The 21425-nt window shown below is 42.6% G+C and overlaps 1 protein-coding gene across 4 annotated transcripts in view; it reads right to left on the reverse strand.

The window, feature by feature from the left end:
* Positions 1-1901: 1901 nt before the first annotated feature.
* The window catches only part of TRAK1 (trafficking kinesin protein 1), a 91227-nt gene continuing 71703 nt past the window's right edge, over positions 1902-21425 (reverse strand). For 3 of the 4 annotated variants that reach the window (XM_048510335.1, XM_048510334.1, XM_048510333.1), the window contains 3 exons: positions 19511-19726; positions 11010-11112; positions 1902-4761 (listed from right to left, as the gene is read on the reverse strand). In XM_048510335.1, coding sequence (XP_048366292.1) covers positions 3966-4761; positions 11010-11112; positions 19511-19726 — 1115 coding nt within the window. In that variant the 3' untranslated portion in view covers positions 1902-3965. Of the gene's footprint in view, positions 4762-11009; positions 11113-19376; positions 19727-21425 lie in introns of all 4 variants that reach the window. The other variant, XM_048510336.1, reaches the window with a different exon arrangement.

Consider the following 21425-nt stretch of genomic DNA (forward strand, 5'->3'; position numbering starts at 1 on the left):
GGGCTGCCACCATCACATGATACCCTGCCAGGCCAGGAACACACTGTCCCAGGAGAAGCCCAGTGGAAGGCAGATTTGGCCAGGTTCCTCCCCCTGAGCTTCCCCCACCTCCCCATGGAGTGCCAGGCCTGTCTAGCAGAGGCGGTGTGGCAGCAGTGTATATGCTGCAGAGGGTGGCCGGTAAGACACACTCTGTCCCAGGAGAAGCCTGGAGGTGGGTGGGGTTGGTCAGGTTCCTCCCCTGCGCTTCCCTCCCCCTCCCCCTGGGCACCGGGCCTGGCCGGCAGAAGAACTGGAGCTCCCTCATCAGACGCACAGGCACTTACACATATCAAACAGGTTAGATATGCCAGAGAAACACAGCCCCATCTGTAAATTGATATTGCCCATCCCTGCAGAGGCTGATCTCATGAGAGGGGCATGCACAATGTTTTTTGGGGGTTCAATTTCAGTGCTTGCTGTGGGTGCCATGCCTGGTCATGATATACGAGTCATCTCTACTAGCTGAGGATAGAAAGGTGAGGAAGGGAAGGGACGTCCTGAGAAAAAGTACCATCAAGTGCAAAACGTTGTGGAAAGCAGAAATCCTCTAACCATTTCCTTTGTTACCAGATATTCATTAAGGTTCTGATTCCTCAAGAACCCTGCTGAAAATATTAAATAATACTGAGGTGACCAGTGGTAGTCAAGACAACTAGATGATGCCATTCCCAAGGCTTACAAACCCACAGTTTGTAAGCTCATCAGAAGATGTTCTACATCAGTGCTGGCAAAAATAGCAGAATGATGTTGGTGTGGTTAGATATTTGTGCTGCTCTGTAGAGGTGACTTGGTATACAGGAGGCTCAGAATAAACACTATTGAATAAACTGGGATTTATGAATGCGGATATAATGAAACAAATGAGACTTGCACAGTGATTTAGATGCCCAAGTTATGCATTTACGAACAAACCTTACTTTGTCAAGCATCCTGCATTTGAACATTGTGATAAATGGAAGATTAACAGAATGTGGTTTGTATGCTCTAGTCCTGGGGTCTGCAACCTGCGGCTCTCCAGATGTTCATGGACTACAATTCCCATTGGCCATGGTGGCAGGGGCTGACGGGAATTGTAGTTCATGAACATCTGGAGAGCCGCAGGTTACAGACCCCTGCTCTAGTCCATCGTGATGTTTAAATGAAGCCAATGCATGCTTGATCAATTCCAACAGCATGAAGGCAAAAGACATCACATCCCCAAAATGGCCTGGAAACATCACTAAACCCAAGCATGTGTGGAGCTAATCAGTCCCTTGGATGGGTACTATTCAAAAGGCCATGTAAGAACAGGATAGGAGTATAAAATACTTAAAGAATCTCTCAGCAGGCTTTTAGAAGAAGAGTTTGGATGTATATCCCACTTTTCTCTCCTGTAAGGAGACTCAAGGTGGCTTACAAGCTCCTTTCCTTTCCTCTTCCCACAACAGACACCTTGTGAGGTGGGTGGGGCTGAGAGAGTTCTGAGAGAACTGTGACTGGCCCAAGGTCACCCAGCAAGAACGTAGGAGTGAGGAAACACATCTGGTTCACCAGATAAGCCTCTGCCACTCAGGTGGAAGAGTGGGGAATCAAACCGGATTCTCCAGATTAGAATCCACCTGCTCTTAACAACTTCACCACGCTGACTCTCGATTTCATTGCTAGGTCATAGTTCAAAAACAGAACTTGCAACTGTGCTCTGAAAATCACGGCAGTATAAAAAAAAGTGGGAAACTCCCTGGTTGGAGGAGTCTGAGCAAAGCATTCCGTTCTGCTTCCCAAATGAAAGACTATCTGGAATCCCTTACGTTCCTGCTGACAGCTGAGGAAACAGGCCTTCGATGACTTGCATGCTTGGAAAGAAAGGCAGGAAATGTGAATCATCCACAACAGAACCTTTATTGGTATTATTGATGTCCAATGATGAAGAGAAAAATGTAAATGTCATTTTTGTTTTCACTACTTACTTCTCTGGTATACGCTAATCTTCTGTTTAAATAGTACATTCCAATGGAATCATACTGTCTTTTTTTTTTGTCGTTGTTCCTCAAATGGTATCATGGTCTCCAGTTAGACGAAAAGGTCCTCACACATTCATCATCTATTCAAATAGTTAAATCTATTGGTTGTCTTAAGATACATTCAGATAAAAAGATAACGAGTTACATACTTGTAATGTGCACGCATACAAAGAGCAAGTAGAGCCCATGGCAATGTGCTAAAAACTGTAAGTCCATTGAATAAATAGAAATGGAAAAGCACATGCGGCAGTCGAGTGCATGTGCTGGCTCTCGCCCCCCCCTCCCCCCGCTCCCCAAATTCTCCACCTTCCTTGCAATGTTGAGGCTGTTTTGCTTCATGTAAAAACACACATCTCATTTGTCATCCATTAAAAGCAAAATACAGTCCATGATACAAGTAATTATTAGTGCTAATGATTCAGTAACAGTCGGGCACAAATGGCAATGCACAGTAGTTACAGGTAGTGCAGTACTGGCATCAATAAATAAACTGGGTTTGATTTTAAATTATCACAGAAGAACAGCGATCCACGCAAACCCAAGAACGGCAACCATTTCAAAATGGAAGCTGAAAAATCATTCTGACACAGGACACAAACCACCCAGAAGTTCTCTTGGGCAGGCCCCACTAAAAGGATGGGAGCTGCCCATCAGGACTCTTACGTGGCTCTCGTTTGTCAGCATGAGTTTGTCTAAAGAGAGGTCGGAGGCCGATGGGGGACCATCTTATCTGTTCTCGATGTCTGATGTTATTTCAAGTTTTTACTCGCAGTAGTTGGGGAAGGAAAACTAAGGACAAGGACTTTCAGTGGTATTAGGCAGGTGAAGTAAAGCCACTCACTAATAATATGTAGCTGATATGGAAACATATACAGAAAAGAAAAAAAAATTAACAGTATTTAAGTACAAATAGTCTAATCCTTTTTTTTTTAACTATCCGCTGGATCGTTTTTATACCTCAAAATCTGGACAGAAAGTGAAAGGCAACTCATGTTCCCTTTTCCTTCACCTGCACCACTTTCACTAAATATTTTTCCTAATTATTCTCTAAGGACACATCGCCAATACTGTAGTACATTCATTTACATTTCATTTTGACCGAAGTCACAATCAACTTTTTTTCAGTAACTTTGGGCTCTCAAGACTGAGGCTGTCATTTTGACCTCGTGAAAGCAAGAAAACATTCGAAGGACTTTCTCTTTTGTGGCAAAGGGTACGTTCTCCATGTCTGTAATTAAAGCATTTTTTCCTTCTACAATCCAGTGCAGTACTGAACACAGAACATGAACGTGCTAAAAACATCAGCAGCTTTTTTCCCCCTAGACTCCTAGCAGGCTTAGCGGTCATTCTGAACATATTATTTCAAGTTTATTGTATAAGGGGGGAAAAACACCTTTTTTTGGCTAGGCATAAGAGCAGTGAGTCTGCCTATTCTCTCTCCTCCACAAAGGCAAAACAAAATATCGGAATAGTAAGTTACTTGCTTTGTCGAACACACCATGAACATCAGCCATTCTTGAGCTAAATGAAAGTTACTCAGTGCGTGCTGACATTTGACAAATATGAAAGCAAGATTGGTGATTCTTTCCTGATAGGGCTGGTTCTGATGTCAAGCTCGGGGAACTAGAGAATCCGCTAGTTTTTCTATCCGATTGCTTTTTTCAGTGCAAAGAAAAAACAAAACACCCTTTCAAAAGATTAGCAAGTTAAGTTGTCAAAACAGTGTCATGATTCATTTATAATACATCTGGTAAGTATTTACATTCTGTACAATGTTTACACATTTTCCCCCATTAGGCACAAAGTTGATTTGTCAAACTCAACAGCAAATGGAAGAAAGACCTTTTTTTTAAAAAAAAAAAACAGTCCAAAGGAGGATTCTTGGTACCTCTTTAGAATACCACCAGCCATACATTTAGCCTTTCATCGTAAGCTAGTCTGTTTGGGAAGCTTAGCTCCCATTAGGATGCCTGGAGTTAGGGTTGATGGCCCTTTCATCTGCATGCTGGAACCCACCATGGTTGGGAAGCTACGATTCCTTCTTATGCCACTGTTCAACTGAATGCCCCCAATAGTATTCGTCACAGCAGGACTCAAAGGCAAGCCTTCTGGCACTAGGCCTCCAGGAACAAAGGCCTTGGCTGGTCTTTGTGCTCCACAGAGAAGAGGTCCTCGATCATCAGTTACCGTAGGAGCTTGTGCTTGCCCCGAGCTAACTACTTTGGCAATCCCAAACTTCTTAACTTTGTCTACTAGGTTAAGGTTGGAGACAGACACGTCAGTCTGACTCTCGATATTCCTGATATTCTTTTTGTCCCTCACTTCCTTCAGCATGGAACTGGCCGGTTTCGAAGCCAGGAAGTTGTCATAAGGGGGGCTCGTGCACTTGAATTCAAAAGATGGCGGCGAAGAGGAAGGCGTCTGCATGGGTGAATTGGGAGGAGTGGAAGGAATGGCAGCCATTTTCGGAGAGTATGTGCTCAGGAGGGTGCTTCTGCCAGCTCTGTCCCAGCTCTGTGGATTGTACACGGCCGCTGATATCCCACGCTCCTTGAGAAGCCAAACCAGCCCCAAAGATGTGCTCATAGTAGTGGTGGACTCCCGAAGGTTGGTGGAGGATTCAACCAAACTCAGACGCCGTGGAGTGCATGGAGTAGCCACTGGGGTGCCTTTTAAATTGCCAATGCTGCTACAAGCTGGAGTAGGTGCTGTGTTAAGGCTGTAACAAAAAGCAGAAAGTCAAGTGAGTGTTCTCCAACTGAAATCCTAACAGTCAAGGATGTTTGCCTGCTTACCTACCCACCCACAAAGGGTCACACAAAAGTGAGCTTTATTATTTGTTTATTACATTTAAAGGCCACCATTCCCCTTATGGGCTCAGGGAGGGTTTTGCTGGTGCTGTCTGTCTAGGATGGCTGGATTAATGATTCCCCAAAAGCCACTCTCAGGCACACTTTGAATTTGGTGTGCTGTTACACTGGATCATGTTCTCATAAACTTGTTTTGGCCAATGAACAGGTACAAGATTTGCATTTGCCAAAACAAATTGATAATTCGACAATAGGCATTTATAAGTCAACTGACAGGCATGTTTTCCAGGTTTTATCTCTGGCTGCAATAAAGGCAGTACATGTTCCAAACTCCTGGTTACCCAGTGGAAATGGAAAGAGAACGGTATCAGCAACTGCCCACAGTTTCCATATGAGGCTCCTAAGTACAATATCTCTATAACCTGGCTATAGCTACATAACTCCAGAAGTGCCTTTGCACCTCTTCTGTGCATCTCTGAAAGCTATCCATAATGGACACACAGAGGAACATGGCTACTTTAAAAATGAAATGTACATTTTGGCTCATATAAGTGGTAACATTAGAGATTAGAGGAAGGCAAAAATGATGGGCTCATAGTGTAATTCTCTTCAGAGTAACTCCAGTCTAAGCCCATTGAAATGAATAGGCTTAGACAGGAGTAACTCTTTAGGACTGCACTGTTAGTGAAGAAGAAGAAGAAGAAGAAGAAGAAGAGTTGGATTTATATCCCCTCTTTCTCTCCTATAGGAGACTCAAAGGGGCTTACAAACTCCTTTCCTTTCCCCCCTCACAACAAACACCCTGTGAGGTGGGTGGGGCTGAGAGAGCTCAGAAGAACTGTGACTAGCCCAAGGTTACCCAGCTGGCGCATGTTGGGAGTGTACAGGCTAATCTGAATTCCCCAGATAAGCCTCCACAGCTCAGGTGGCAGAGCAGGGATTCAAACCCGGTTCCTTCAGATTAGAGTACACCTGCTCTTAACCACTACGCCACTGCTGCCCCGGGTACTTAGGTCCGAAAGTAATCTTTGTTCCCTGTTTGCATGAGGCAACCTGCTTTCTACATACAATAAAATAGAAATATTTGTTAAGAGGTTTGCAATTTTTGTCATGTCAGTTTCTTTCACTGCTCCAACTTATTTCTATCTGAAGGCATTAGAATAACAACAAAACACATTATATATAAGAGTCACATTATATATATATCATCTTACCAACAATTCAAGAGATTTAGAAATCCTGTGTCGCGCAATCAGCTAGTTCAATATTATATATATATAAAGTCAGAAATGAATGCTTTCAGCTTCTGACACATACCACTCAAGAGAGGGCTAAGTTAGTAAAAATATTAGTGGAATTTGTGAACTTTTACACAGGCACATGCTCAAAAAATTGTTTTACCAATTTCCAATCAGTTGGAGAAATCAGGACATTCCACAATATCAGCTCTATACTAAAAACTGACTCGTGGCTGAAAGCTACTATTACACAAGTTACACAAAACTCCAATCTCATACAATTAAATGTCAGATAACATGTCAGAAAACTGTGATCAGAACTCAATTTCATTAACGGTGCGGAACAGGCAGTGTGCACTCAAAATCAAGCAAACAAAACACACACACACACATGCAGGTCTGTCCAAATGCTTGGCTGATTCTACTGATTACTATAACAGAGGGCACTTGCATCTCTTTTCCCAACCTATTGGTTGCTCTTTGGCAAATTCATATTTAATGGAGTCTCAACAATTAATAAATTCGGTTGACAATGTAACAAGAGCAATCTATGGCTCATTCCGCACATGCAGAATAATGCACTTTCAAACTGCTTTCAATGCTCTTTGAAGCTGTGCAGAATGGCAAAATCCACTTGCAAACAGTTGTGAAAGTGGTTTGAAAACGCATTATTTTGCGTGTGCGGAAGGGGCCTATGATTCTTGGCTGGCAAATCACAATTTCTAAAGTTCTCTAATATCATGATTGTTATATGTACTGCTATATATTCTGAAGTATTATGAATGCCATGTTTAGTGAACAATGTTCTTGTTAACTTTGGAGAGTTCCAGATTTGAGTCACTGCATTTAAAAAAAAATTACATATTCTTCAGATACCAGACACATTGGTGAGAGTTAACATTGCGCAGTAAAAGTAGGGCCATGAACACATGGGGAAATGTTCCAGGCTCAGCAGAGACTGATGCCATTTTTGACTTCTGCATTCACAGGACTTGCTAGTCTACTGGTAAGACAGGCCCATATGCAGTAGTGTTTGAACCAATATTTTTAGTCATGTGAAGCTGCTGGGTTCCTGTAATCATTATCTGAAGGCCTAACCTTTGTGCCCCATTATCTCAAATTAAATGGGTGAACACGCAGGACAGGGCTTCCACTGTGGTGGCACCTCAAATGTAGAACAACCCTCCTCAGAAACACTTGGCTGGTGCCAAATATGACATTTCCAGTGCCAGCTAAGTAGATAATTGTTGTCCTGGCTCACTGCTTAATGTGTCTTTAAAGTGATTTTAATGTGTGATGATTACTTATATTGTTTTTAATTACCGATAATCCACTTCATTTCCCTTTGATGGAGAAGGCCGAAAGGAATAGTTGAAATAAATGAACAAAATTTCTACCTGGGTTTACAAGAATACACTTGGCTAAAAAAAGGGGAAACAGCTATGCATATGGAATGAACACTGTCTGTCGGGTTCTTGAATCTTTTATGGGATATTGCTGCTAGTTCTGTGCAGTATACATGTACTAACCACTATTTCCAGCAGGAGGAAAGTATTCTGTGGATATTCATTCCTTAGGTCAAGCAGACTTTTCTCGTATTTTATGTGACACTAGATAGCTTCCATGGATATAATACTTTATATAATTTTGTTTAGAGGCTAAAGTGCTTCAAGTGTCACCAGGACAAATTGTCTTAGTAAGAGCAAGAGGAAAGGTCAGAACAGACGGAGGCTTAACATACAGAAGTGGAATGCTTCCCCAATCATTCATAACATTGATTCAAGATGGACATAAAAGTTGGCTTGTTGAACCAGTTTTATGAGTAGCTCAGAAAACATCCTGATTCGAGTACTTAACAATACCACCACTGTCTGTTTCACTGACAGTATTAAGGGACATTATTCGCACGTATTGCAAACTCCTGGAAGCAACAGAACAATTTTTTTTTCTCTCCATTTGACTAAATCACTGTACCCACATATCAAATTATAACCATAATTCACAACTGTGTTTTCCTGTGTAAAAAAGACAAATCCAGTTGTTACTGTGTAACAGAAGCAAAATATCCAATGATGTGTGGATGTAAGCTATGCTTAGATCCAGAGAATAGGGGTCTACAGGCACTGGAGGAACGAACTAGAGGAACTAGCGGGATCAGAGGGGGGCAGATGACCCAGGTGCATTCGCCTGGGTAATGTGGGGGGAATTTTGCCCCCCTCCCCCAGCCCTCAGGTGAACTCCCCACCACTGGTGCTGCACAGTTGCCCCCACACACCCCCAAACCTTTTACTCCTCCGAGGGGCACCAGCTGGCATCACACTGGGAGCGTGGTTAAGGCCAGGGAAGGGGTGCACCCCCCTGATCTTAAGCCCACCCCAGTGAATTGCAGCCCAGCACCGCTTGGAGGAGAGAAAGGTTTGTTGGGGGTTTTTTTTTGCAGGGGCGGCAGTGGCAGTGGTGGGAGTATTACTTTTAATTTCAGAGCATGCCATAAGAGTGTGCATGATCCTTAGACATTTTCAACCTCTTCCACTTCCTGTACTTACTCATAAACTGCACAAACAGAAACAGGCTCATTTCAAATTATATTTAAACAGAATTCCAGCTATAAACTAACTTTGCAGCAACTACTCTAAAGATAAAATCAGATAAAGTTGACTATCTGAGTTGCATGAATTCAGCATGTTTTATCGGCAAGAATGCCAAGGGCTTTTTTTAGCTGGTGGTATAATCCTTTGCTAAAAAGCATAGCCTTGTTGGATGGAAGAGGGAATAGCCAAAGCCCATCCTGAGAAGAAAAAACAGAAATGAAAACCCAAAGCAATATTGTGCCCACCAGTCAGTGTTAGACCATAGGAAGTCAGCACTTCACTATATACTAATTTAGAATCTTGGTTAGAAGGTCACCTCAGGTTAGAATGTCATGTTAGAATGGAAAGGGATAAGGGCTGATTTAAAAAGTCTTCAAGTTAGCTGGTGCCACAAATACTAGCATTCCTTCTGTATGACTGCTGCTCACCCCCTGTCACGCCTGGTCATACTGTGTGCCCTACATCTCTTCTCAGCATAAGGTGACATAAAGCAGTTTCATCGTCTTCCTCACATGACCTGTGAAGAAGCATCATTCATAGTTTAGGGAGGTCTTCATCTCCAGTCCTTATGCAACGATAACATTATTAGCTGCTCTTCTCGGTCAATACTGAGCACAGGTGCAGCAAACCTCACAGCAAGTACATTAATTGAAGTACTTTAATTGGAGTACATGAACTGTTCCGCTTAGTGACAACTGCCTTTTACAGAAATTGACATCATATGAAAAGAAGTTCTCAGCAAGCCTGCAACAGTGACATTGGAAAAAGAATTGTGGCCATAATCTACTCTACCCACGATTGCAGCGCATGTCTGTTTGGCCTAAGGAATCAAATTATGTCTGGCTGTCGTGGGTTTTCTGGGCTGGGTAACCATAGTCTGGTTGGTTTTGTTCCTAACATTTCACTCACATCTATGGCTGGCATCTTCAGAGAGCCAGTGTGGTGTAGTGGTCAAAACCGGGTGGATTCTAATCTGAAGAACTGGGTTTGATTCCCCACTCCTCCACCTGAGTGGCAGAGGCTTATCTGGTGAACCGGATGTGTTTCCACACTGCTCCATTCCTGCTGGGTGACCTTGGGCTAGTCACAGTTCTTCGGAACTCTCTCAGCCCCACCAACCTCACAAAGTGTCTGTTGTGGGGTGAGGAAGGGAAAGGAGCCAGTAAGCCAAACTCTTTGGGTATAAATCCAAACTCTTCTTCATGGTAAGGTGTGTTTCTCTCTGAAGAGAAATCAGACCATGGCCACACAGCCCCAAAACCCCCACAACAGCCAGTTTATTCTGAAACTGAAAGTGAAAAGTCTTCGACGATATATTGAATCACATTATCTTTTTCCAGTTTTTATGCTTCAGTAATCATTAAGTCATGGGGCTTTCTCTAGCAGATTTTGGGCCCATCTTGCTTTCCTTACTGCAGCAGCTTTCTCCTCCCTTACAAAGAGGTATTTGTTTGCTCTCTTTTTCCCCCACCAAGATTTTCCAGTGTTCTTCAGACCACCACAAAAGTTGTCTCAAAAAACATGGGAAACCACTGGATGAGACCATGACTGGCAACCAGCACTGTGCATAAGGGAGGGGGGAAATGATGCAGTTGAAAAGGCAAGCTGAAGCCAAAACCTTGTGCAGAAAAGCCCATTTTCCTTGCCCATACAAGCAGGAGAAGTCTTTTCTTAGTAACTGTTCACAGTGCTGGGGTCGCCCTGCTCCATTTTCATACATGACAACAGAAATGGTGGTGGTGGTGGGGGGGTGGTGTGAGGCTTCAGGTCTGTCTGAAAAGAAGAGGGATGACATTCTATCCCATCTTGAGCACTTTCTTCTCACTCCATGAACATAGGTTATATTACATTTCAACGGGAGGTGAAATTATACGGAAGCTACTTCCATATAATAGTAGTTACTAGGGTTGCCAGCTACGGGTGGAGAAATGCTTGGGAGATTTTGGGGATGTAGTCTCAAGATGGCAAGGTTTGGAGAGGGGAGGGACTGCAGTGGACAAAATGCCCCAGAGACCAACTTCCAATGCCGCCATTTTCTCCAGGTGAACTGATCTCCGTTGCCTGAAGATCAGTTGTAATAGCGAGAAATTTCCAGCCACCATCTGGAAGTTGACAACTGTAGCAGTTAATCATTTAGGTTCGTACCTAATAGTGATTAGTGACACAGAAACATTCTGGATTTCTTTGATGGTTTTGGATATGTAGCTACTACAAGAAGGGTCGAGATGAGCTGGGCCAGGTGAAGCTCAGAGCATACAGAAGGTGACTGTGAACTGCTCTCCCTTACTTGGCTAGACTTAGGCTTTCCTGCTCACTGGGACCCCTTACCTTGGAGTGACTCGTGTGAGCTCATCGGAAGGATGCAGAATGCGGCAGGTGGTAAAGGTGAAAGTGGAGTTGGTTTGTGACATGCACTTCCCAGGATGGTGTACTACATTTGAAAACAAAAAAAGCACATTCTTTGCATTTATAATAAAAAACGAAAAGAAAAAATAAGTTCTTTGTGCTCAAACAGATGTACAAAAGTGATGCAATATTTCACACAGGATCTGTGCAAGGGAGGCGAAATGAAGCAGATTTCTGATTTGCTTTGTATGCTATTTGCATTTTGGGCAATGGTTGTAAACACTAGAGGTACTGATTTGCTTGTTAATGTTTTACATTGACATGGATGTCTTAAGGAAGAGGCTGTCCAATCCTGCTAGCAGCATGCCTAGAAACCACTTGCTCTTGAAGGGCAGCTCTTACATTTTAGGAACATTGTGGCTGCTGCTTCCCCTATGAACATTTTCCATGCCACTCTGATAACGGATTATTATGTGGGAAGGACCCCAGCTAGGATGGCTTCCTGCTAAATCACTATTTCTTTCTTTCTTTTGCAAGTGGTAAGACGGGTAGAAAAGTCTAAAAGATGTCTTCGACGACTTCAGGGCACCTGCAGGCCGCTGCAACATTACAAACATTCGTTTCAGCTTCCCTTACACTGATCCAGGCAAGAATATTCCCATCACATTTTGTTTCAGAAATGGATCCAACTATACATGCAAGAAGCTTAAAAGGTAAGCACTAAAGCAGGTTTACGAAATCATGATAAAATATACCACTTTTGAATCCAAACAAAGACAAAGGTAATAACTGTGGATCCACTGCTGTCCATCTGCAACATTTCCTTGGCGTCTACCCTCCTCCCACTATCAAGGACAGAACATTTGCAGTTGCACCAGATAGCAATTATGAGCATTCATTCATAAATATTTTCTGTTACACCAAGCAGGAAGGGGGTTGCAGAACAGTGTCATGTGATACTGCAACATGTACTTACTCATAGGACTCTTCAAATTAGATCCGAATTGTATCTAGTTCTTTACTTCAAATTGCTATGAAGTGCATCTGTCGAATACATCTTGAACCTGGCCACAAAGTATGTCACGTCACTTAAAATTCCATTACACCTTCTCCTCATATTACTTCTACTCAAAACATGCTCTTCATGTTCCACCCTATGTTGGAGCGAAAAGGTGTATTTTCACTTACTATGTGTGACAAACTTATTTGCATTATTCCAAGCCTATGAAAACCGCAGAGATGTGAAGGAAATACCATAAGATATTAAAAATACTGTTGCTATCCAATAAGGCTTGTGGATCCTGTAGGCATTGCAAGCTACACTATATCCTCTCATCTTAGTTCATAAGCCCCTCATAGCAAAATCACTGCGGAGTGAAAGTCAAAATGATTTTCCAAAAGGGTGTATTCCCATTGCTTAGTCTGGGAAGGTGTGTGTGATAGTGTGCATATATACACCTGTAGATGTAGAGATGCACATTACTTAAAAGTACAGCCTTCTTGTTCTTGGGCTATATTTCCCTTGAGGGGGTTAGCACAGACATTTTCTTGCCAGTTTTGGACATTTTCAGGGATAAGGCTGACAGCACGCATGTCTTCAGCAATGCTGTCCATTCACCGTTTCTTTGGTCTTCCACGTAGGTGGTGGCCTCCAGAATCAAAGTTTATGGCCATTTTTGCAACAGAAGTCTTCTCCAGTCGCATAATGTGCCCAAACCACCAGAGCTGTGCTTCTCTCATTTTCTTTGTTATTAGTGTAATTCCAAGTCTTTATTGTATGCCTTCATTTGTAACACAATCGAAAAGAATCAGGCCAAGCATCCACCAGAGGATCTTCATTGCCATCACATGAAGAGTTTGTTCATGTTTCCGAGTCGTTCGCCAACATTCTGTTCCGTATGGGGCCACAGGGGGGATAACTGTGGTGTACATTTTTCCCCTCAGATGTTCAGATGTTCTTTTGTCACACAGAACTCCTGTGGTTTGCTGCCACTTCATCCATGCTGTATTAACTCTAGAGCAAGCATCTGGTAGGGTATTCCTATCTGCTGTGACCAGGGATCTGAGATATTTAAATTGAGTGGTCTTCTTCAAGTCCCAGCGGTTAATTTGGATTGTTCCATCTGTTTGAGGGCCACATTTGAGGTATTCTGTTTTTTGTAAATTTAGCTGTAATCCATAATCAGCTAATCTATTGTTCCACTCATGTGTTTGTTGCTGAAGAGCCGCACGTGATTGATTAGCAAGAACCACATCATCTGCATAAAGCAGTGTCTAATATGATTCTTACATGGTTTCTGAGGCTCTGATCCAGTACCCTTTCAAAGATTTTCATGGCATGGCAAAGTAGCCCGATTGGTCGATAGATGGAACATTCACAGACGTCTCCTTTCTTTTTCCGAACGGGTATAGTTATGTTCGTGGTCCAAGCTTCCGGAAGTTTGTTCTCTGCAGCAATGCGGTTGAAAAGTGATGCTAGAAATGTGCTGCCATTTTCCCTAAGCATCTTCCAGATCTTGACTGGGATGTCATCAGGACCAGTTGCCTTTCCACTCTTCATTTTCTTGATGGATTCCCTCACTTCCATGGCTGTTATTTGTGGAACTGGGCCGAAGATGGGAGGACTTAAAAGTAGAGTAAATTTATTAAAAGGCTGACGACAGAACATGGGCCAAGGAAACTAAAGGAATTTAAGAAGGGAAAGTGGGTTCAATTAAACGGGCTGTTACATGTAAAGATTAGCAGACAATTATAAGAATATGTATCTTTTCTACCTTAAGACCCTATGAGTATAATAAAGAAGTGAATGCATGAAAAAAATATTTTAACCATTGTCACTTTCCCCACCACCTTTGTCACACATTGATGCAATCATATTGATTTTCCCCCCTGACATACTTTATGGATAATTTCAAAACAATTCAAGGAGGGTCATGCACCCAACCAGTTCATAGAAGTACAATCCCAAGTTAAAGACCACAGCAAAGAGATCATGATTGCATAGGCTCTCTCGCTTAGTAAACAAAGCTCGTGTGTTAATGGTGTTAAAACGTGCACAAACATCCATGCTGGTGAGATTCCCTGCTATGTTTTTTTCTTTCCTTCCAACCAACATTCAACATGTCCCCAAAGTGCAAGTCACATTTTAGTAAGACAGGAGATACGCAAAGGTTTGACAAGCTAGTTACCCACAAACCACCCTGAACTCTCAGAGAGGTCGAGAAATGCACAAAGGTCTTCCCTTGCTGTGTTTACATTTCTTCCACGATTTGAGGGGAGAAAAAAAGAAACCGTAACTTTAAAAAGTCTCATGTGCAGCCATGCAGACCCTCAGTGCAAGTGTGCGCATGAAGGAATGAGAAGCTGACAGGTGAATGTGCCCAGATAAAATGACAGTCACTCAAATTTGAGCTCATGTTCCCTGTCTTTGCAAGAGCTCGCCACAAATGGTTGTGTATTCTAAGATGTCTGTTGATACAAGTTTACAAACATTATCTTCATCAGCTCAAGTACTGAGACTGTTGATAGTTCTGACGCCTCACAGGGGGATCCCCGGCATGGTGCCCATGAGTGCCATGCCAACTCCTGATGACAACCCTTATGTCACCTGCTTTAGGAAATGGGTGAGGCCAGGCAGGGCTTTTGCCCAACCAGGCTTCTGATTGGTTGTGCAGATTTTTAAAAACAACAACAACATTGTTTTGGCAGCAGTTGCCAGCACAGCATGAAGATCTATACTGTGTTACTGAAGTTAAGCAGAGGCAATCATTTTGTGGCTGGCAGCCATCTGTTGCTGGGCCTACCGTGCCCTGTCAAGACTCCAAATGTCTCCCCAGGCTCAAAAAGGTTGAGGACCCCTGCCTTAGGGATTAGCACAGAATGAGCATGAATAAAAGAGGCAAGGCCTAGCAATCATGATTCTCTTCATTGTCGTGGAGTAAGCAAAAAAGTAAATGCTAGAGAAAATCTGGATCCATGAGAGAAAAAAGTTATTTGGGAGAAAAATTATGAGGACTTGACACAAATCAGTGCTATGTAATAAAAGAGACCAAAGCAAGGATAATTTTAGATTAATTCCAGGTATATGTACTGGATAGCAAAAACAAGAGATACCTTGTGGCACCTAGAAGACTTACTGTGCATAAGCCTCAACCTAAAAATTCTTATGCCACGATAAATTGGTTACTGCCACAATATTCTGTTGTTCTAGATTGCACATGATTCATCCTTAGACTTTAGCACAGGAGCGATTCCTGTTCCTCAACCATTCCAATCTTGTTTTCCCATCCGTTATATCAGAAGAGATCTAGCTGCCCTAAGCAAAAGTGGGAAAAAACCCCCAACCAAACATACTCATGGATGTTAATGAATATGCAAGATAGGAAAAGGCTGCTAAAAGTGCTAACTGAGCCCAATAAGAGGAGTTTCAGAATCAAAGATAAATCAGCTTTGAGAGCTAAGAGGTGAAGATATCACTGGGGAAACTTGCGTAACAGCATCTTCCAGAAGTCAACAGCGTAGCTTTTCACATGATTGTAGCATTCTCTGCCCTTTGAACACAAAGGGAAAGAGTAAACTTCCTGTAAATTATCAGATTTCCAAAAATGTATGAAAGAATGTCCAAGGATTTCACTCCTATGCCAAGTTAATAAAAATAGTAACATCTTATTAAGCTGGACAAACAAACCACAGACAAAGCTTGGCTACTGAGCCAAGGTAATTTGTGTGGACTCCCAAAGACAGGAATGGGTTCTCATACATTCCATAGCCAGGGATATCCCATGTCCCTGGCACCACCCATTTGATGACGGGGGGGGGGGGGGGGGGCGCAAAATCGCACACCAACATGATTAAGCTGCTGGGAGTCCCCCACCTCTATTGCATGCTGGAAGGGCGCAGAACAGCAGCAGCCGACTCCAGGCCAGGAGTGCCCAGTGGGCCCATGACAGGCTCCTAGCCCGGCGCCGGCTGCTGCCGCCCCCTGGTATTGGGCCGCTAGGAGAGGTAGGGGGCCCCGGCAGCAGCCGGCGCTGGGCTGGGAGTCAGCTGCGGGCGAGGTCTTATTTTTCCACGCCCCCACACCTCTATTGGAGGGGGGGGGGCTGAAAAAACAAGGCCTTGCCCCCAGGCACCGTTTCATCTCAGTATGATTATGATTAAATCCAGTATGATTAAATCCAGTGCCACAACACTGGGATATCACCCTCTGTAAAACAGGCCTGGCTCCCATTTTTGCAGCCTCTCTTTCTGCCACAGGATTTTGGAGTAGCTTTTGCAGGGCTGCGGGAAAGGATTGTGGACACCTCCAAATTGCAAATTCTGACATGCGTGTTCACATGAAGTTACAAAGCAGTATCTCCATGAACAACTTATATATACTGTGTGTAAACATTTCAGAGTTCTGCAAGCATCAACATCTTCTTCAGTCCTTGAGTCGTTTACAAAGTTTGTAGCTCAAGGCCTCAATATGACCGCTATTCTTATTTCGAAACAACTGCCTCAGTTCAAGAACATATTTTACGTTGCATAACAATCAAAACAGTCCCTATGTTTGCTAATGCTAAATACACATTGGTTTAAAGGCAGTAATTGAATTAAATGGTTCGATCTGAATTCTACCACCTTTGGATTAGTACCTTCACATGGCCAGAAGTGAGGTTGCTGCACTCCCTCCCACAAAAAGTATTTAAAATTTTCACTGCTTCCTTAACAATCTATACTATTTTATTTTAAACAGAATGTTTTTGCTTGGAAAGTATTTGCTTACACTTTTTAAGTTGAGAATGTGATTGAAAACAATTAATTGCTCAAGAGGGACCAAAGACGTGAATGTTCCATCTTCAAGGGCTTAAAGAGGGCCCTACAGACCCATTTGACCTAATCCCAAATTCCAAATGGCAACAAAATGCAGAAAATTAGTGTGGTTTAAAAAAACAACAATTTGGGTCACAGAAGAACCTATTTATAGAACAAGTTTATCACTTAGTAAAGACTCTGCTTACCATAATACACTAGCATTTCAGCAGTGCAGAACATTTAAATATTGAATCTTATCCCCCCTCTATCTCTTAAGAATGCTGGTTTATCACTCCCTTATTCCGGCTTTTACACTCATGATCTCTCAAAAAGACAATTCATCTACACCAGGGGTAGGGAACCTGCGGCTCTCCAGATGTTCAGGAACTACAATTCCCATCAGCCCCTACCAGCATGGCCAATTGGCCATGGTGACAGAGGCTGATGGGAATTGTAGTTCCTGAACATCTGGAGAGCCGCAGGTTCCCTACCCCTGATCTACACTGAATTAAAATGGGTTGTTTTAAGAAACATATCCAAAATCCACTTTGGATTAACACATAATATTAGGTCACTGAAATGCTGCTTGTTCGCACAGTCGGGATGTTATTGGAAAGCAACACCCCCCCCCCTCCCCGTCCCGCTTCCTTGGAGCATTATGCTACTTCTTGGCATCTCCCAGAGTTTACCTCTATTTCCTGCAATTTTCTCCAAACTATGGATTGCAGCAAACCCATGTGAAAGGGAAAATGCAAATCTTCCCAATCCTATTGACATTGCTGCAGTTTTATAGGTCCAAGTCTTCCATGGTAACCATTTCCTTCCCAAGACCAGAGGACCTGAAAACTGGCTACTAAATACCATTGTAGTATCATAATGATCTATCAGGTTCTCCGAATTCCCAGATTTTTTTAAAAGGAATGTTGTACAAGCTTCTAGCTATGAAATTTTATGCCACAATAACTGTGTTAGACTTGAAAATAAATCAAGACCTTGTCAGAATTTCTCACAATATTCCGCAAGGATTACAACTATGTATTCAACATACCAATTGTTGCTCCCCTTCATCTCCAACATCCAGTCCAATTTAGTTTATCTCCACAGTGAAAGGGACTACAGGTCCATGGACAACATTCTAAGTGCAATCCACAGGGAGGGGGAAGTGGGGTAGTTCAGTGGCTGGAAACAGCACCCCCTCCAAAAGGGGATTTAGGTGGCATGGAAAGAAGGGAAAACAGTGAAACCATTGGCCACTCCAAAACCCTGTTGCGCAAAATGACATATGCCACACTTTTTTGTGGTGTTAAGTCAGCAGCCAACAGAGAAGGCATTCCTGGGCTGAAAGCTCTTTAGAAGCTGACCAATGTTGGCTCCTCCCCTGGGAACGACCCTGCCACGCCAGTGGGCACCCGTGTTGGCCCAACCCTTTGCCACCTCAAGTAGTCAATTCCCTCCCCCTGTGGATTGCTCTGTCCATCTGTAAATGCAGAGAACCTGAAAGACTGCCTGTTATAATGTTGTGAGGATATTCAATTGCTCACTAAAAACAAAACAAACCCTGTAGACACATTGTGTCTACAGCCGCAATGGGAAAACCCATACAAGGCCATCCTCATATGGAAAACATCCTAGTTTGTTACAGTAAACCCAAAACAAACAAAACTTTTGAAGTGCACTACAAGTTGCACTTGCTTTGATGGGGCGGGGCACTTCAACTGGTCCTTAGTAGTTAAAATTGTCTACTCTGCAACTGGCTTGCACATGTGCAGTCCCAATGTGGGGCTATGTTGAAGACAGAAGATCAACAGATTTACTGCTTACAACATCAACTTTCACAGGCAACAACATCTAACGATGAAGCAGTGCCACACAAATTCTGCAGTAAATCTGATGGCTCTGAAGGTGCCTCAAGATTCTTTTTCATTCTCATATGAATAGATTCTTCTGTACACACAGGTTATCAATGTCTCTTATTATTGATGCTCTAGCTTATTTATTCATTCAACTTCTATCCCAGCTTTTCCCAACACAAATCATGATCAAGGTGGCTTCTGCCTGGGATATGGAATGGCTTGGGATAGCCTGAACTCATCAGATCTCGGAAGCGAAGCAGGGGCAGGACTTGGATGGGAGGCCACCAAAAAACACTTTGCAGAGGAAGGTGATGGCAAACCTGATAAAAGTGATGGTGCTGAAACTCATAGCTTCCATTATTCATAGGTACTCTTAGATGGATAGCATGTACACAAACTACTAACTTTTCCTTGTTCTCAGCACCTAACTTCATCACATGCTTTTAGCAGCCTTCTCGTATCAAACTACAAAACATGAGGTAACCATGCACTTCTAAAACAAATAAGAAGAGCAACAGCAATGATTTGTTAGAAGTCCTTGTGAAACAATACTGTGTTAATTCTTGTCTGCGCTACTGTGCAGCAACTACACACAAAGCGACATTGTGGACGCTGCTCTGGAGAGATGTGAGAATGGCCCAGTAATCCACATCCTGTAAACACTGCAGTTGTGCTGGACTTAACGAGGTCACCTCCGAAACAGACCCTCTGCATCATACGCTTTTCCAGTCGCATGGTTCCTGCAGACATCTCCTCCTGGAGAGAAAGCCTGAAGGAAGACGACTAGGCAATTCTCGCTGTCTGAAACAGTCACTTGTGCTTGGGACCTCTCACCTGAGGTCTCAGTGTGCTGAACTGGCGTTGAGGTAGTTAGGCCCTTGAATGTAATGTCACCTGTCTCGTCTTCTTCAAAATCATTAAGGCAGTATACTTCATCTACGTCGAGGTCCAGAGTCCGGAAGCCCTTAGTGACAACCCCAGGCCGAGGGTCTAGGATTCCCCCCAGATGAGGCTGAGCCAGCTGCTGCCAATGGTGCAAAGTGGCAGAACCTTGGGAAGTAACAAAATAAAGACAGTCAGGATGGTTGGAAGGGGGACCTCTCTCCAAGATTAGGTGAGATCAAGTCCTCCATTGGCCTTACTGGAGCTGCTACTAACACGTTACCCTCCATTTCCAACATCGTTCTGTAAGAATCTTTGAGGGTGGATACTGAGATGCCACACAACTGGGCAAGTTTAAAAATTGCTAGTGGATAAGACCAACAGCAAGATGACAATGTTCTATACATTATTCCATGACAATTACTGCAGCTGCTCACATCTTTAAAAGGGTAAAATATGATTTTTAAAAATGATTACCCATATTTGCAAATGCAAACACAAAACATTTATGGGTTTGTTTTTGAGAACTAAGATGACCGGAAGAAATCAGGAAGGGTGTACATGAAACTAGAATTTATTACCGGAGGCTAAAGCAAAAATAGCACAAGCACAACACAGAACAACACACAACCAATTATATATTTATATGTCAAGGTTAGAGCTTTTGTTTATTCAACTAACCAGCTGAACTGATTGGCCAAGTAAACTCTTATATGAAAATAACTTGCTAATCCATAAAATATGTGGCACTGTACCTGTGGGTATACCCTTGAATGGAATGTTTTTTTTGGGAGGAACAAGTGAATTATAAAAATACATGACACAAAGAAGTAATGAATTTTTAAAAAGTTGAAGCATGTTGGATTTTACCAGAAGGAATTTTTTGGGGGCGCGGGGTGGTCAAGCCATGAATTTAAGTTGAAATTTACCTCTGTCCATCATTTATAAAATGAAAATTATGAAGACTGTTTTCAATTTAGTGATATAATTTTTTTAAATATGGCAGAGTGACTTCAAGAAGCCACAACCATCACCACGTACTAAGGAAGCAACTGTCCTGTAAACTACACAAGGTAGCCTAATTTGGGGGGGGGGGGGATTCCATCCCCTACATATAAGAAAAAAACATACAGTTCTAGTGTGCTCAGACAACTGGATAGTCTCCACTGAAATTTAGCATCCTACATTCTCTATATATAATTTGAAAGGCATGTCACAATTGCAAAAGATTCAAAATATTTCTTTTTACTGATGTGATAAAAAACTCAATGCACATTAACTGTAATACAGATAAATTAACTACAGTCAACAACATTTTGTGTGCTTCCCTGACATCTGTAAACTGATTCTCAATCTGTCCTGGAAGTTAAGTAGATGGTTTTGTACTTCCACCACTCAAAGAGAGTTAGCTTGTCTCAGAGTAACATGGATTGCAACATGGATAGCATAACTTCAGTTGTCAGGTGACCATCTCAATAAAAAAGATTTGTGAATTTCAACCCAAATTCTGGTAAACACAAAAGCAACATATTACGATATGTTCCTAATGCTCTGATAGCAATCCTGGTTTCTTCGGCATTGCTACTAAAATAAGAGAACTATATGCGACAGTTATGGAATCTGTTTGCTGGAGCAAAATTGGGATGCCAGAGTGCTCTCATGAGTCTTCTCCGCCGTTATACACACACAAACATTATAGGCAGGATACAGATGGATTTAAGTGATTAAGGTCATGGCCAGAGAAAAATTTATATTTGGAGAATCTATAAAAACACAGGGCTTCTAACTTTCTCTTTCACAAATCTGGCTTAATTTTGAAAGGGTGAAATGCACTTTGGGTTGGAGTCTACATAGATTTGCTTGAACA

This window comes from Sphaerodactylus townsendi, linkage group LG11 (genome assembly GCF_021028975.2).
Source record: "Sphaerodactylus townsendi isolate TG3544 linkage group LG11, MPM_Stown_v2.3, whole genome shotgun sequence".
Lineage (NCBI taxonomy): Eukaryota > Metazoa > Chordata > Lepidosauria > Squamata > Sphaerodactylidae > Sphaerodactylus > Sphaerodactylus townsendi.